The sequence below is a fragment of the Dufourea novaeangliae genome, unplaced genomic scaffold (assembly GCF_001272555.1).
Source record: "Dufourea novaeangliae isolate 0120121106 unplaced genomic scaffold, ASM127255v1 scaffold84, whole genome shotgun sequence".
Taxonomy (NCBI): domain Eukaryota; kingdom Metazoa; phylum Arthropoda; class Insecta; order Hymenoptera; family Halictidae; genus Dufourea; species Dufourea novaeangliae.
The window spans coordinates 84,961-104,115 of NW_015373964.1; the positions used below are offsets into that span (position 1 = coordinate 84,961).

Here is a 19,155-nt window from a genome sequence, read left to right on the forward strand (position 1 = left end):
GAGGAGTTGAATGGGCACCGTTAACGTAATTCACGATATGTAATGCTGTTCCGTGTGTCGATCCGACGAAAATGTAATCACCCGTTCGAATGCAGACGAAATGTCGATGAGTACACAACGATCCCTACGGGAAGTTAAAAGTTAGCAAAATCTTTTAAAACCATTGTGAAACGATCACGAAGTGTCCCGTGTACGCGGCCCTTTTTGACCCTCGATTTTTCTTTTGGCAAGAACGTATATAGAATAAAAAAGTCGGATCGGTTTCGAGGAGTTTCTTTTGCTTCGGATATGTTTGTAAAATTTGCTTCTTCTCTAAGAAATTGAGTTTTCTCCCGATGGTTGTCAGTCTTTTTCGTATATTGTTTACCAAATTCAGTATTTCTTTGCAAGAAAATCAGATATAGATGGTCTCTTATCAACCTTCCTCGTTATTTTCTATTTATCAACCACAACGGTTGAAACTTCAAAGAAATAAAATATACCGTGTATCGTTATTATTCCTAATTATTTCCTAATGCAACATTTTCGATTCAAACTATATTATAATATTTCTGGATAATCAAAGAAATATAGTGAATTACGCATTGGTACACCTAACAATCGGTATTTCTTACATTTTCGGTGGATTTATCATGGCGGACCCGCGCGATATCGGTCTCGCGGTGGGCGGGTCGCATGTTCGGTAACGTGGTAGTCGATAAAATGAAATTGAAACGACCTAAGTGGGTGATTAATTATACGAAACGACGTGAGAATGAAGGTCGTAGGGCCGAGGGTGCTTAAAGGGGCGCGCGCGAGTTCTCGCAAAATTCGAGGCGAGCAACTATATCAATTTCAGAAGTTTTCGTTCACGCACGCTCTCGGAGCGGGGTCTGCTATCGCGTGTGGCGATCGGAACGAAAACGACGCCGGGAACTTTTCGGTGGGAAAACTGCCACGACGCGAACTCGTTGTGAAGTTCTGAGGAGAACGGAAAATCGAGTGGAGAGATATGCGAAAGCAAATTGACATCGCGCAGATGTTTCAGGGGATGTGGAAGGGGGGGGGGGGAGGAAAACATTTCATTCATTAAAACTTTCTACCGAGTAACGAGTTGCCGCCGGTTCTGTTCTTTTTTTTTCCGGGAAAGAAATTTGATAGAACGTGTCCCGAGGTTTTCGATATTATTGGTCGAAAACGGAAAGTGTATGTGTGTGTGTTTGTCTGTACTAATTATTTTCCATACAAAGACAGTAGAAAAAATAGACGATAAATATAGAGGTAATTCGCGTTACCGATATTTTCAACGTAGTATGTCTGTTTTATTGCTTTTTGTTTTCGCGGTAATTAGCCGACTGGAAAAGTTGTGCTTCCTTTCGATACGAACCCGATACACGGGTTTCACGTAACTCGGTCACGTACAGTGATTAGAGGAGAATTATATTTTCCTTCTGTAGTAGAAAAAAGAAAATAGTGACCGGTGTATTTACGATTCCGAAACGATCTACGTGGTCAGATAATTTTTATTAGTCCAGACCGTTTTTAATGTGCACTTCGCTGAAGAGAAATTGATGTGACTTGAGACTAGGCTTGGATGGAGGTTAAACAGAGAGGAGAGAAAGAGGGAGAGAGAGAAAATTGTAATTATCCGTGAGTGGTTTAACAATTTCAGTTGCACGCAAGTCGTGGACATGGAACACGCATATTATACCATGAAAATCTCGTATATCGAAGTAATTCAGCCGGCGGCAACCTCGGCGATGAAACCAAAACGGAACAAATTATCGGTAACAGGGTTGACAGTGATGGAATGATAAAAAGGATGCAATAAGTAATAACGTAGGCAAGTCAAATTAAAACAAAAGGTTACAATAGACAGCGTCGAGGGAAAGGCTAAGAAAAAGTATAAGAAAGAACGAACGTAAATTGTGAAGGAGAAACAAAAAATTGCATTGGTACGAAGATATTCAGGCTCAAAGGGAAAGAAGGAGAGTGAATAGAGGAATAAAGTCGCAGAATAGTAGCCTATCTATCACAAACGGAAGTAACGGTATAATAATAATTATGGACATATCGAAGAGAAACGCTTATCGCGTTAAAACGGCGTCTATCGCAATGGTGACAATTAGTACTAGCAATTCACAGTAATTTTTCTCCGCGGCCGATGTCTTACGGCGTTGTATGGCTGCCATTTTGTCACCTGAAACAGATTTCGTGGTTTGTAATTAGAAATTGCATTGGAAACGGGTTTGGTTCAGTGTTATCACTGGCATGTATTTGCAGTGTAGAAAATATACAATAGACTTATAAAGAAGTTGGAGTAGATTAATTAGAATGATAGGATATCTCTGATATATCTACCTTCCGTGACAAAAACAAAGATGGACGCCGATTTGGTATTCGAGGAGCTGCACGTATAATTGCCTGTGTCCGATTCCACCGCTTCGTGAATCGTCAATCGACTCTGGGTCATACTCGGGTCGGTTTGTACGACTACGAAGCTTCGCGTAGTATCGAAATTTATCATTCGATTATTATGATACCAGAATACATACTGCGGCGGTGTGGGACTCTGAAATAGGGAAAACGTTCGTTTTTGAGAGCATTCGTAGAATCTTATTCTATTTTTCAACATTCACCGATACATAAATCATGTTTTATTTTTCATTTATTTCTAATTCGCTGGTGCAGTTAATTTGCAGGTTATAACTACATACTTTCAAATATACGTATGTATAGGGATTGAGTCATAAATGTCTTTCGCTACTTATAATAAATTAATGTTAATTACAAAGTATCTTGGGCAGACATAAAAGAGGAACATGGAGGTCATCTATGACTCAACCTAGTAAATTGAACAAAAAAGGTTTTAACGTGTATGTATGTCAATTAATTAAGTAATTTTTAAATGACTATGCTCAATGCCGCCATTTTGATATATATTTCACAATGCAATGCTTATTATTCTGAAATTTGTAGAAAGATATAATTAATACGTGTATATTATATAATTTTATCTAATATGTTAATAGTAATGAGCGGAAACATTTGCCGACGCACCAATAAATGAACACTTAAGAAATTTTGTAACTGTTGAAGTCGAATTTTAAATAACAATATCAGAATTAAATATCTGGTGCATGAAAATTAGATTTTTTAATATTTATACCTTTTTATAACGTATAGATTTCAATTTGAAAACTTGGAAGAATGTCATTAATTAATTTAAAAAGTAAAAAATACAGATTTCACCGATGAATGAACAATATTAAGTAAATGCGCATTTCTAAGCAGTGGTGCGAACATTTTATGAATATGAAACAAGGAGTTGGGACAAATCAATATTTAATTATTTGTTTATTTTAACAACTGAATTTACTCGTTCTTATGTATAATGTTCATCAATAGTATTTGTTCATTTACTGGTGCATCCACCCTATTTGAAAATGATTCGGTTCAGATTGTCCGCATAAGGGCAACTATCGATCGTTCGATAACTATCGAGACAATCGATCGGCGTCAATATGGCGGCAGTGTTGCGTCAGGTTCTCCCCTCGATACACCCACTTTTTCCATTTTTCAACGTTAAACCCTCTTTTTTTTCTCTCGGTTAACCGGTTCGAGTCGCGAAACAAAAAGAAAGGAGGAAAAGTTATTGTCTCGCGCGGGCGACAATTTCCAGCGCGTATCTGGTGTTTAAATCGAATGCATTTCTCTGACGAGAGGGACCGGCAGCGCGCGACTCGCGCGAAGTGGATGAAGTAAAATAGAACGTCGAAGTCAGTCGTTTGTTCTGAATTCCGCCGAACGTGAGTAGATCTCTTTTACTTCGTTCTAGCAGTATGCAGTTGAAGTATTCCCGAAGCCAAGAAAATCGTTCTTTCCGTGCGGCTTTTATATCTAACGCGCACATGGAAACGTTGCTTGAGGATACCATATCGCAACTGACAATATCCGCGTAAGCGTCTCTACAGAAAACCAAAGCTTTCCTTTAACTTTCATACGGGATTGCTTTGAACGTGAATGTGACTATTTCTTAATGTAAATGCATTCTGAGAACTGGGATTTTCTCTGTATTTTTTAAAGACACACGGAAAACATTTTCATTGTATCATTAATATTCAAAATTTATCATGTTCTCTAATTGATTAAGAAGCTTAAGAATAAAGGAAATGAGATTCTGAAATCCAATACTCTTCATTTCCATTACTTTCAATATTATTTGTCATTTCGAGATAGTGTCTGAACTTTTGTATGTACTTTTAAAACTGACCACTCTCACAGGTCGTTTTTTGCTTCTGTGATTTGTCATTCTGAAAGCTCGCCAAGTCTTATAGAGTTTTTTGTAAAGTTTGTAATCAGCGGTTCTTCCTTTAATTAATGTGACTCCAGGGCTTGTACGTAGAATTAAATTTGAACTTTATGTATTTCGACTTAGAGAAATGAGATGAAAATATAAATACCATTTCCTAAGGGGGTATTCTACTATAGCTGGTCAAAAGAATGGATTTTCTTTTTTCTTGCATTTGATTATAGCTTGCGGTACTAAAAGTGTGTTTGTGAATCATTATCGTAAAATTCATAAAATTGTCAGACCTATAGAGGAATAAAGGACGACGCGTATACCGTGTGCTCATACTGCATGCAAACTTTAAACGCGTTTTTCTTAAAACCGTGTTTTGGAAAATAGTTGCCATATTTCAAATTCTATTTGACCGATCGGCCCCTTCTTAGACTTAATTCTACTAGAATTAAGCTCAAAATATTTTGCTCTTTTAATTTTACAGCCCGATAGAGACGAAAAATTATTGCAAAAATCGATACTTAATTTTCAAATTGTAGCCATTTTTACAACGTTCAATATTTCAACCCAGACCTGGTATCTGCAATAGCCATGTCTGAATAATTTAAGAATCTTTTCAGTCTTTTTCTTCCAGTCAAACAGAACGATCAGAACCATGGCAACTAATCGAGTAATGGTTTTCGAAGTGGTCGAGTTTTATGGGCTGTAGTGCCTTTTTTATTTCATGTTTTCAACAAAACAACATTTTTATTTATAGTTTAAAATATAATAAATACACAAAACAAAATTCAGCATAAAAATTCTTAAAAAGACTTAAAAAAAATTGCACGTCACAGTAGAATACCCCCTTAATATGATTGTGTCCGACTAATATGACTAATATTCGGTATTTCTACTTAAACACTGAAAAACGATACGGTATCCGTTTGTGTCAGACCAATCCCATTATCTTTCGGCCGTTTACATCACTAAACTGTCGTCAATAATAAATAATACCATATTCAGTGACAACAGGTATCAACATTTTTCTAAATATAGAAATAACCTCTAATAAACACACACAAGTGAGCCAGGGCGTAGTTGGGGGAGGGGTGGGGTAGGGGGGCACTGCCCCATCCTGAACGCAAAAAAGTGGCTTTTGCCCCACCCTACAAGAAAAAAATGGAATTTTAACGACCCTCCATACCCAGAGTTACTCAATTTTTGCAGAATATTTAATATTGCAGTATAATTTGAAACACGATCAACAGCCTCTATTAACAAAACGAATACATTTTCACCGATTTATGTCTTCAAAAACAAAATAAAGGCTGTCTGGATACGTACGGCCTTTTTCACTGTGGCAGTCAATGTGTTAATATTTTTGCCCCCCCCCCCCCGACTGATAACCTGGCTACGCCCATAAAGTGAGCCTAATATCGCTCAACTATACGTGTATGTACCCAAACATCATCCGGACGACCTAACCTTAAATCTTCGAGAAAACACAATTCAATCGCTCTCGCCAACATCCGTTATTACATCGACAGCCGGGCCCGTTGTTATTGGCCATTTCAGGACGGCGCGTAATATAAAGTACTTACGAACACACCGCATCTTATACCTACGCCCAGTGTGGGGGAGCCATATTGTCACCGTAATACTATCAATTCGGTGGGCGTCGCTTCGATTCCTGAGTGCATTTTCGCGGTATCGAAGTGTACTTCCGTCGTAGTCCCGTGCATTAGACGTTTAAGGGACCTGGGCTCCTTTTGTCCTGGCCGAAGCGCGTCTCTGGGGGCAGCGAGCCACATAGAGGGGCACGTTGGGAGGGGAGGGTGGGGGAGAAACGGTGTACGCCACACACTTTATTTTCATTTCACCGATAGTGTCGAGTTTGCAGCAGCGTCGAGCAATGCCGCTTTAATGCACTTCCCGTTCTTGTATTCGTGACTAAGCCGTGCGCGCGCGCCTATTTCAACGGGAGGTTTTTCCGCCCGCGGTGTGTTGTACGGTTCACGAAGGCGCATTCAATGTTCGCACGAACTGCAAGCTGTGCGTTTCTATGTAGCCTTAAGCGGATGGACCCCGCCGTGGCGGCGGCAGCCCGTCGTGGGCTTTTATTCCCCGGGGGAACCGTATGCGCGACGCGATTATTATGTATCAATGGGTCACGCGTAAATAGACGGGATATTTATTGTACGCGATAAATGAACTCCTTCCGAAGAACGCCGGTAATAAAAGATAGCGCGATACTGCATAGGTTTTTTTCTTTTTTTTTTCTTTTATATTTTTCACGGCATATGCGAGCGCAAAGGCGAAAGATTTTCTGGATTTACGGTGGAATTCAAATGGATGTTCATTACGCGACACGTTGCTGATAGAATATACGTAGTGCGTGTGAGGTTTCTTTGTTGGTTGTTGTTTGGTTACTATGATTGTCGAGAATCTGGATTTTTGAAAGTACGGATGAATGTGTAACAGTTTCGATGGTATCGTGTAGAATTTATTATAGGATTTGTTAACCCTTTCATTCCTATTGGTGCCATATCAAATATTAGTATCATGTGTCTTTCCATACCTGTGAGTATATAATAGTTTCATCTAGTCTTGTATAGATTGTATGGCATAGATTCGAATGTGCATTTAAAAGCTCACCGGTAACATACACTTTGTCTCTTTCATTTGATGGAATTCAAATGTTGAGCATTGTTACAAATACAACAGAAACTTACAAAACTCTAATTTCTTTCAAATATTTCAAGAGGGTTTGTTGATTAACGCTAAGAAAAATTGGTTTTTATTATGTAGAATAACATTATAATGGGAATTATTACATATAACTGTGATAAAAGTAAAAAAATTGTCAAATGGCAACGAATGCAAAACGGCATTAGACAGTTCCAAAATGTTAAAATGATTTTGTGAATCAGTTATATGTCATGTAATATACACAAAAATATTTCTTTGGTAATTTTTAAATAATTTTGGAATGAATGGGTGAAACAGTTTGATTGAATAATTACGTATTTAATGATATCGAATAATTTTTTTAAGGTGGTATTTTAAGGTGTAATTTTTTTAAGGTGTCAGTTGAGAAAGTTTATTAGAAATATTAGGAGCAGATTATGAATAGACTGCGGTCGCATTTATAACACACGCGAATGTGCTAAAGAAACACTTAAACAAGGTTTGTGATAAAGGACTTATTCCTTTTTCAGTGCAAAAAGATCTCGAATACGACAACTAATGCTCTAATCCCCATTTCTTTTATGTTAGTTTATAAGAATCTGAATTTGCACAATGATAATAGAGTAATAATTGTTAAAAGCTGCTTACCTTTTCTATTATGCACACGAGATTTATAATGGATCCTACGTCGACGTGATGTTCGTCGCTCCCTAATATAAATGCTTCTGGTATTACTATATTTAGATTGACAAAGTGTGATAATATCCCTGTAGTTCTCGAGACCTGTAACAAAACATAAAAACAGTATAGGATTGAAAGCAGTGAATACAAAAAAAAAAATATAACGTTGGTTATTCGTTCGTGTAAAATATAATTTGTAGTGTAATACCTCGTTTGGAATAAGTAAGATTCAGAACTCATGAAATATAATATATAAACGTAAAGTCTTTGGCCATTTAAGGACACACACGGTAAGATTAACTCCTTGGAATAATCTACCTGGAAGTCTAATTTTTTTTTATGAAAAGTTCGAAATACGTTACTTAATTCATATAAGAGAATACAGCTATTCAAATGATGTTTTCGGAAGAATACATACACAGTAATGATGAAAAATGTTTGTCCTTATGGTGTGTAAATAACCCATAACTCGTGAAAACTTATAGAGAAGATTTTGGATTCTTCGAATCCCACATAAATCACTTTAGATGGATCGATTCTTTAATATCCAGGGAATCGTTTTACGATATCAGGTGTCAAATTTGTTAAAACGTCCCGAGTCATTGGATTTAGAGGTACAAATTTTCGAAAAGTGTCAAGACTATAAACGGTTCTGGATCATAAAGCAAACGACCAAGACATAAAGCGTCGATATTGCCAAGTGGTAGCATGAAATAACTTCCTAATGACTATAACCCGACATTTTTTACTGCTGATATTATGATCAACATCAAAACCCCATAACAATGAACACATACTCCAAGTTTACAATCACGATAAACACGTACAGCGTTTTAACTACAGCCAGAATGAAAATAAGAATGTCTTAACCAATGTATAACCAGAAGTTAACTGGTTCACGCGTAATTCAGGTCTTTGGCTCTTAACGAGAAACTAACGATAATGATTATCACTGGAACTACCGATGATAAACGTACATTTGTTTTTATTATATCAAAAAACGACATCTATTAGAAACTATACAAATTTATAAATTAACTAATTTTGTAAAAGTTACGAAAAACCTTCGAAAATGCATTATTAAAATACTTTTCAACCCTTAGGTACTAAGCTCTAGTGTAGTGGCTTCCCTCTGGGTGCGGTTTTTTAACGAAGGGCCACTGTAGTGGCTCACTTATTTTTTTTTTGCTTCCAAAGTCATGTACGTTGCGTGAGTGATGTGGAAATCTCTACATTTTTTCCTCGAAAGTTTGTGAACACTTTATTGTACAATTAAACTGAATACAAAAATTTGTATTTTCAAGACAAATCCATAAATATTATAGTTACATACCCCAGCGTGGAATACCTTTTTTGCTCACGGGCTGTACATAAGTCCTTATAATTATAATATTCATAGATTCGTCGTGAAAATAACACTTTCTATTCAGTTTAATTGTACAATAAAGTATTCACAAAGTTTCAAAGGGATTGGTTTAATACTTTCTTCACAATAAATTCCAAAAAATTCGCTCATTTTTAGCCCGTTTACACCAGACTCTCCCCTTAATATAGCCAGGAACTGTACAAAACAGTGAGCAATACAGCGAACGGTTACCTGACACTCGTACGTCCCGTTGTCCCTTTCTTGAACGTATTTGATCTGCAGAGTCCAGTCCTCCGAGCCCTCTGGATGCAACACCTGGAACCGCCCGTCGTTCGTGTACGTGAACATCGAGCTGGTCAACACGTGAAAATCACGTCGTCTTATCCAGGATATCTGTAACAGGCCGTCGACGATCGTTAATCAGTCTTCTTGCCGGCGGGACACTATCCGCTGGTGTGATGTATGGCGGTCCGGAGACCGGAAACTGTGAACGACGACGACCGTTGTTTCTTACCTCGGCGTCGGACACCGTTCTTTCCGCCAGATTGCGAACTTTGCAATGCAAAAACGCGGTGCCGCCCAGCTGGACCGTGACATTCGAGACGGTGTTGTTGTCGTTCGCCTCGTTCACTCTTTGGAGCTCGTCGAGATTGCTGAACCACAGGGTTTTCCAATCTGACGGTATGCTGTACGGTACACGTCGGTCTGAAACCAGTCAGAGATCGTCGGTTGAACGGGTAAACTACTTGAAACGATGCCTGGCAAGTGTCGCCCGGGACGTTTAACCTGTTAACCCGGCGGGTGGGGGTTATACGAGTCTCGCTCGTCGTTCGCAGTCGACTGCACCTTTCAGTGACTTTTCATGTTTACGGTGTCGAAGCAACCGAAGCTATTGACCGGGACCTGGGGGGAATGCGTGATGTCGGATCATTGAAAAATAGTCTCATTCCAATTGAAAGGAAAGGATTTATAAAGGATTCTGCAGTATTTTCGAAGATATTTTAATATACAGGATGATGAAAGAAAGGGTTCATATATTATAGGACGGATAGTATTCATCAAGTGATTAAAAAAATGTCCTGGTCAAAAAATTAATATTTTCGAAGTTATAAATAGTTATTTGAGATATGTCGTATCGTATGAAAACAATGGATTACCTTATCATTTCTTCTTTTCCTGGTTTTAGGTTTTCTACAATTTTTTGTTTGCTTTTTGTATAATTTCCTTCGTTGTCTCCATACGGTACGATAGCTCTCCAAGTTAGAAAATCAATCGGTTTAATCAAAACAAAAAAATGTTTATAATTTATGTTTGATTTAAAAATTTTTTTTAAAATGGTATATATTATCTTTATTATTTTATACAGCGGTTGTCTGATGTTTCGGGCCAAATTGTACTTTCAATATATCTTCTCAAAAATATAGGGTGAATGCATCAGTAAATGAACACGTACCGAAATGATTAAATATCAATATTTTTCAATTCTTTGTTTCATATTCAAACAGCTTTCGCGCCTCTGATTGAAAATGTTCATTTACTCAATATTATTATTTAGTTAATAATGGTAATTATTATTTAATAATTAATTAAACGGTATTTAATTAATTACCTTTGTATTTAATTGATATAACGGAACAACGGTCCCTTGAGTACTCTGTCGACGCATGTTATAAATTGATGCAATTCACATGCTGATTAAATTTTTCATTCATTAATACAAAAATGTTTATTGTACCTATTGGTTATGCTTTTAATCATTTGGCAATATATTTTTCACACTTTTACGTGTACAGGTCAGTTTGTTCTCAAACTAAAATGTTCTTGAACGAAGATACTGCAAAAATGGCATTTCTCCTTGTAACGAGAACTGTAGGAATTCTTATACACCCTGTTATATAAAGAAACATATACATTTTTCGGGAATTTTGTTTTCATTGTTAAATGAAGAATTGTTAGACTCGTAAAATACCGTCACCCTGCTAAATTCATTCTCTTGGAGTCAAAAAAGTGGTGGTGGGGTACGAGTGGACTAGCATCGAGGGTTCACCAGCAATGCAACGTCGCTCCACTCCCACGTATGTCGAAACATCTGCCCCACCTTTTTGCCCCCATTTCACCGTTCCCCATGAGAAACGGCCCACGCCACTATGCACGCGCAGCTTAATCCAGAAAGTACCATATGCTCCCATATTTAAACGTAGAAGTTTCCTGAGCAGTCGTACAGACGATCAAAGTCGAAACTCTCGCCCACTGCTTCGAAAAACGGCATTCCCAGTCGAAAAAATGCGCCTCGTGAGCTTAATATTAATTAATCGGGTTTATGAACGTGGAAGTGGGGTGAAGAGGTATGTGATTCAAGGGAGAAAGAAGACCAGTAGAGAAGTTTAACGCGTAGAGGGCCGTTTGGATGCAAAAAAGGGGTACATCCCTTTCAAGAAAAAAAGACAGGGAAGTTAATTCGAAAGTAACCGGAGTGCTTCAGTAAAGAGAAGTTACATTTACCAGAAAATAAGGAAAAACTGAGTTGATGTGAAGCGCGGTGGATGAGGAAGGGTAGATGGATAGAGAAATCCGTAAACGGAAAGGGAGAAAATTGAGAAATGGAGAAGCACCGGTTGAGGGGGAGGGGGTGGTAGGATTGGGACGGGGGTGGAAGGGTCTGGGCGAAAAGACAAGCACTTGAGACTGAACTTTGTGAGCTTTTGAATGCAGGGCATAAGCTACCTGCCTTTTGTTTCCGCGAGACAATGCGAAACCTTATACAACGAGACGAGAACCGGGGTCTACAGGGTGGAGCTAAAGGTGCTCCTACTTCGCTTCGACCAGTTTAGTTGGCCAGGATCGTGTTCTTTTCTTTCTACCTTAAGTATTCCCAATTCACAGCCACTTTTGAGTGGAGGGGAGAGGAGGGCAAGTGCGCACTAGTGGGATTTTTCGCGAGGTTAGCGAGCTTTCCGCGTTTTCTTCTCGCTTTCTCTCTCTTTCTCTCTGTCTCTTTTTTAACTTTTCTTTTTTTCTTGGAGGATCTTGTATCGCTCTTTAGTCTGCACTGGCGTTTAATTATTGTTGTGATGAATAAAGGGTTTATGTAATGCTCGCTTGGCGCCGTTTTGGTCATTTGGTCTCTAACTTTTTTGGCAAATAGATTCGGGGTATTAATACTCCCCTCGTTTATGCACGTTTGGGAATCAAGGATGGAGGTGGTTATCATTTGTTGTTGGATGATATACAGGGTGTAACAAAAGTGTTGTAGATTCTTGAAATGTCACTCGTGACGTGATTTGGAACAAGTTTTTTGCGAAAGTTTATATATTTTTGGTTATTTATTCTTCGTTTACGAACTATTTATTTGGAATAAAACGATCTAGTTACTTATGACACATGTCTCTAAATTATTTGATTAATCTTTATAAGCGTACTTTGATGGAAATTTGAAAAGGGGGTCAGGGATTGTGAAGGAAGGAGTCTGGTAAAAGAGAGTTTAAAGGAAAAAGAAAAACTGAATACAAGGATTGCAATAAAAAGAGAAAACCTTCTTGAATAGAAAGTGGGCTAAATGTGCAAAATAAAGCCAAATATTAAGATATAGGTTAGAATTGATAAGGTAACAGTAAGCTAATAATAAAACAAACAGAATATAATGAGTAGGAGGGGGTAATAATATAGGAGTAATTATAACATTAAATCAGGAAAAAGAGCTGAGTGAATGTGGTAATGAAAGTGAAAGAAATAGGGAAAATATGTGTAAACCGAGTCGCATTTTCTTGGCAAGGAGGCTGAAAACAATAAACTTACTATACTACTATACTATAAGCGTACTTTGACATTATACAGGATTCAGTGTAATTCAATATTCCTGTGTACAGTGAAAATGTCATCAAATGAATGGTTTGAGTATCCTTTGTAATGGCAGAGAATGCATGCAAATTTTATGACGCTAATTTAGAATTGTCTTTAGTACTGCATTCGTTGAAATTCATATATTTAAAATTACCTTACAATTACATTAATTAAATTCATCAACATAAAAGCATCTATTTAATTATACATTTCAGTAAAAAGAATTTTTTCTGTCAAATATTAATAGAATTCCTTTTCACTATGTTTCCCTTCAATGCGATACGAATTCTTACACAACCTACCTATCGAATTAAATTGAAGTTCCAACAGTTGATATTTCGTTCGCAATTATTTACTAAAACACTCAATAAAATTGCGATACGCATACATGTACTATATTTGACACTGTATTCAATATTAACGAATAGCCTTATACGTATAATTCATAATTTATTTGAAACCTTTTACTTTAAAGAGAATAGAAACTTCAAACAGGAATAGGCTTCGAACAATATCAGCCTCCATATTTGCAAATTGAGGAAATCGATCACTCTTTACTAGAATACACAAATTGTTCGAAAACTCATTGTCCACTTTAAAAACATGATACACACTCTATATTAAAAAACGAAGATCTAGGTTGAAATTTCCATTTCATTTTTAACGCGATAAGAATCTTAATGAAAGAAAGAAATTCCTATTTACTAGATGAACTACTAAGTAACCCGTTATATTTCTTCACGGAATCAGTATTCATTCCTATACAAATGAAGGATCTATATTATTTAAATTACATTCATTAAAATATGTCATTTCACAATTATTAAACTGTTAATGGATTACTTATTAGTACACCAAATAATTCCCATTTCACTAGATTCCACAAGACGGCAATATTCGCGCAAACACCCACACTCTCCATCACAAACTCGAACTGAGTCGAGTACCTATACATCGCGAACTATCTCATCAAGATCCGCCAGTATTATTATCCAAACGAATCCGTAAAAGTAAAAAAATGAACTTCCGCCGATCAAGTGACTGTTCGAGCGGCACCCAGTGTTGCAATATCGCGCGCAGGATCGAAAAATTATTGATCAGCCTCGGGGATACGGGGTATCGTATTATAGTCCGAGGTCGCAGTCATTTTTCGAAATAGAACGGCGAATTCCGGAATTGTGTCAAGGAAAAAAAATGTCGTGGATTTGAAGAAAAACTTATATCCCCGCCGGGGGGAACAGGGGAGGAAGGGGGTAGGTGGTAGGGGGTGGAGGGAAGACAGGTTAAATGCCCCAAGAAAATTATTTACCTTTATCGAGCGACCTGGCCAGGAGAATTGTCGGCAGGATCAGAAAGACCATGTACCACGATAGCCGGTCCCGCATCCTTGCGAGGTTTCGTGTCCTCCTGGAAAAAAAGAGAAGAACGTAGAGAGCTACGGTTATAAACCACGAATTTGTATGCAACCCCCACCACTAGTCTTCCATTGTCTCGTGTTTCTGATTTTTCCGCGCGTGTGTTACCGGGCGACTTGTTCAAAAATCCGCTTTTTAGCCAGAGAAACCCGGAGGTCTGAGAATACTGGACGGGGTTTCTTGTTTTTTCTGCTACTTTCCCATACAGAACGTGTTTCCGTATGCATTCGAAACCACGAACGAAACTTATTCCTGATTTATGTCAAATTTCCCGCGCTCCCTGCTGCATGCTGAAGAAGTCACTTCCCTTCCCCCGAAAAAAGGGTCGACCTGAAACGGTTCCTGTAGTATTATCCTCGGAGGACCAACCACCGAGCATGACTTTCGCTTGGCTTTATCGTGAGTGTCTTTTTTATGGATCCTCGAGTTCAATTTTCGGGGGTTTATTGACTTGCCCGCGATTCGATTCGTGGTAAATGGATTAGGGAACGAGACGTCTGTTATTTCGGTGGTAATGCGTGTAAATAGGGAACGAATTGCTTACGGTAAATGAGAAATGTGACACGGATGGCGCAAAATTGGGTCGATTGCAAGAACACAATGAGGGTAACAAGAATGAAAAAGGCGAGATTATGCAGAAGCTTATCGAATTTTACGATGTTTAACCGATTTTTTTTTTATTTTAAGTACTGCCGTTTCTGTGTAATCCTACAGAATATTCATACGTTCTCTTTTGTCAGCGAGGATTGTAAACGATTTTGTAAGTTTTCGTTTTTCGGTTCCCTTGCGCACTTGTTGGGTTATAGAATTCACCTTCATTCTATAATGATATCCTTTTAATAGTGTGTTTGCTCGAGTTTCAGGATGAATAAACAATTTCTCCGAGTGGTTTTTCTTCATATTCTGTAAAGCCAATAGTGCTCTCTTTAATGAAAATGTTCTATCTAATAAATTACCGTCTTTCAAGATTTTTTGAAATTGTGGGGAAAATCGGCGTTAGGGTGAAATAATCCACACATATACGTTCGTAAATCGTTTATTACGCTTTTGTCTAAGATCGCTCGGAACGTTGTTGCTCGTGCAACACTTGAGGCCTGACTGCCCTTTTTGTGTGTCCCCGGGACAGCTTTTCAAGAGGGCCGTCGTCTGACGCATCGAACGAGAACGTTCTCGATTATTCGACAATGTATACAGACGACGGTCCTCGCCGTTCCGGGAACTTTCGCCCGAGCAGCCGAAATGCGTCTTGTCGCAACGCGCTGATCGGCACGTCGTCTATGAGGCGGCGCGTTTGTTCACGTGCCGCCACAAAATATTTGGAGCTCCGTAGGTTCCTCGCTTGTTCATTGAAATTAGAATGTTCTGCGTGCTTTGTACGGTTCTAGAAACAGCCGAATATATTTATCCTAACTGCTTTTCACATAATTTTACAATCAACCAATAATAATGGCGATGATGAGTATCATGTTTAAATTGTTTGCACCTCAGTTGCGAATATTTCAATTGTACATAAAAAAACTAAAGCAAATATGATTTAAACCGTTTCTCACATTAAAATGTCCTGTGATAACATACAAAAATGGCATAAAGAAAATTATATAACCTCATTTCTCTTGAATGTTTCAGAATGTCTCGTAGTAGGACAATTGAGCTAAGGAGGTCGGAATAGATAGTGTTCATTTATACAGCAATTCTACTTGAATGTAAGTACTTTCAGATTTATCCTGCACGAAAAGTTTTACCGAAAGATCGATTCTCGATTCGAAAGGAAAACGGAGACTTCAAATCACCTTCAATAATACCGTGTTACAGCAGGCTCGTAAAATTAAACCCTGATCCTTCACACTTCGTTTTTAATCCTGGAACGCCACCCTGTCATTACCGACGACCCCGCAAAATTTGAATCTTGTCTACAGACGTAAAAATAAACATTAGAACATTCTGCTTTTCTTTACTTTTTCTTTATCTTCTTTCTAACAAAGGTCACACTGCGCAGTTGTTATTTTCTAAGGTGTTTAAAGAAGAATGAAAGTAGAATAGCTTGAAAATATTAAATACCATTTTAAATATTAAGATTTTATTATTCCTATAGATCTCACGATGTTACTGACCACAAAAAAGGAAGGGTGTCGTTCTAGCGTTAAATCCCATCGTCATTACCGACGTGTCGTGTCCATTTAAAGGACGTTGGTGGCCGTTTTTTCGTTCGATTCAAACGCGACGAACGGATTAATTCTTTGCTCCCGTGCGTTATATCGGTAACACGTTATTATCTGCGGATGCACGCGTTGATTAAACCATCGACACGTTGGAAATAGAGGCTCGAGCACTTATTTCTTGCGGTCGATCGCTACTTGTCGCGGTTAATTGGCCGGGTAAAGTCCCGCCCCACCCCTGGCGACACGGGGGCCATTTTACGGTAAATAAAACGGGCGCGAATGCAAACGATTGTGATAAATCGAGCGAGCTGCAACGGTTGTATCGCGAAAGAATTGTTCGCATTAGCGTTTAGCTATTTGCTGGGGATTGTTTCATCCCTTTCCCACCCCTATCTCGTATCTGTTTTTTTCCCGCTATTTTCGTATGGTTGCTACGCATCCACGCAGAATCACTCCATAAAGTTCTATTGTTCGAACATTTTTACGGGATCCTATTGTAATTCTTACGTGATACGTTCAACATTGTTTTCTGACCGTAAAGTTCATCCGCGCGGAAAACAGGGGCGGAAAATGGCGTGTATTTTAAAATTGCCAACGGATTGCGTTCGTTCATTATTCGTTCGTTCTTTTCATCGATTAAATATCGTATCTATTCAAATATAATTCAAATTGCTTTGATATTCGTGTGTGTTCGGGGTTGTATGCAGACATAATGAGAAAATGTATTTTTCCTTTTGCATTGAAAAATTAGGTTTGCTGGAAGGGTGTATTTACTTTTCTTCTTGAAGTTTTTTTATTAATATATGTATACTATGAACTAATATTCCTATATGGATAGAATATAACACATTTTATAATATGTATAAATAAAGGAGCAAAATTTCAAATACATAGGATCAATTCATTAAAAGAGTTGTAAACATTGCTTCCTTATAGTGTTCTGGGCCAATATTGTACACTCTTAACCCTTATCCGAATTTCCAAATTTAGATGGTTCTCTAGACTTACTATTTCTGGAACTGGTAAGTGCCAATGAATTTGCTTTGCAACATTCACAAACTGGATGAAGTAATAGAGGATTACATAGACTTTCAAATAATTATATCAACACACATTAAAGTGTGCTTAGATTAAATATTTTGGGAGGGCCCCCATAATTTGGAGAAGGGTTAAACAGCCATTGTTTTGGTTTAATAAGTTTCTGTGTCCACCAAATTATTCGATTCCTGGGTTATATCATTTCGTATAGATTTTCGACCGTTTTAGGATGAATATGAAAAGAAGTAGCAAATGGGGAAGTAAATTTCACAAAATTATAAATACTCTTCAGGATATTAACAAAAGGAAATTTCGGATTTTAACCGGGCAATATCCGCGATTTACCGTTTAACGATGGCGAAATTGTTATTAGAGAAAACTCAGAGGCCAACGGGAATAAAGAACGCAATAAGCCGTTACAGATAAACTGAATTTGCATTTATCCGGCATCGCGACGGTTTATTTAACGCCGTTATCCAATAATTTCTACGCAAGCGCGAAACCCCGGAATTTATTAGCGCTGTCGGACACAGTGTATTCGTATTTCATAATTATATAAAAAAACAGTATGATTTTGTTCCGAAAGTAATTTACACGGTGCACCATACGCGCTGCCGCGAATAAAAGAGGAACAATAATAAATACAGGAATACAAAAGCAACTGTTGTAACTTCATACGTAATGCTTGGTCCGATTACGCATCTTCAAAGTGTAATTTACTCACGCGTTCTGCGAGCAGAAATGTAACAGCAGTGTTTAAATTATATGAAAGAATAATTAAGATATTATGAGCAAAATAAGAAACACGAATTGAAACTCCTGCCGATTTCTGTTCTCAAAATGGCGGTTGTTCTTGTCAGTTTCATTTGTAAGAATCATGTTTCCAGATTATTTAAATATATTACAGTAGAGTTTCCCAGCAGAAAAGTACATAAAACAACATATCTTTATATTAAAAAAAAACGAAGTTGACCTTCATATGACCTCTATGCGTCCACTTATCAAAAAACTATTCACATCAAATTATGTGTTCCTAAATAGTATGTAACTTTGGTCTGACACATTTTTTTAATCACCAGTAACAGCAACGATATTCAAGTGACCTGTTTTAAATGCCTCAGCCTGTACAGTTACTGTTCCATCAATCATGAACTCTGATCTTATACCTCCGCCCGGTAGTGTAGATCCGTAAAGTACTACATAAACATCGTACACATAAATGATCATAATTCTTTCCAAATGGAAACAGCGTACGAAAACAGTACAACCCGTAATTCATTCAATTGAACACACCGGCAATAACATCAAATTCACCGATTCGAAATGAAATATGTATTACATATTTTATACGACGATCGAAGCTCCGGTGTTTATTTCACGAATAAACCACGCAACAAGTTCACTCCTCGTCCGGCTCGTTACTCGGTATATCCCTCAATTTACATAATAAATACGTACCCGTCACTAAACGGGCCATTTTCCACGAAAATAGTGTCTGTCGGTCGGGCTCCCTGTATATCAACGGGATTCTTACGATTCGCTTCACGATCGCGGCCTCGTGCCCGACGGGAAACACTACGTAGGATACTCGTTGGATTCCCTGTTTGCCAATCGTTATCTGTGATTTATGGGGTTCCGTGGGGGTAGCGTGGGAGTGGAGGATCCCTGGGTCACGGAATCGGGTTCATTCCCCCCTCGCTCGAC

General features: G+C 38.0%; 1 protein-coding gene across 1 annotated transcript; it reads right to left on the reverse strand.

Moving 5' to 3' along the window:
* Positions 1 to 1,994: 1,994 nt before the first annotated feature.
* Positions 1,995 to 14,224, reverse strand: LOC107186691 (hemicentin-2-like). The gene is made up of 6 exons (XM_015574623.1): positions 14,149 to 14,224; positions 9,514 to 9,704; positions 9,231 to 9,392; positions 7,601 to 7,735; positions 2,341 to 2,551; positions 1,995 to 2,179 (listed from the first exon to the last, which is right to left on the reverse strand). The coding sequence occupies exons 1-6, from the start codon at positions 14,222 to 14,224 to the stop codon at positions 2,067 to 2,069; spliced, it is 888 nt and encodes a 295-aa protein (XP_015430109.1). The 3' UTR covers positions 1,995 to 2,066.
* Positions 14,225 to 19,155: the final 4,931 nt, after the last annotated feature.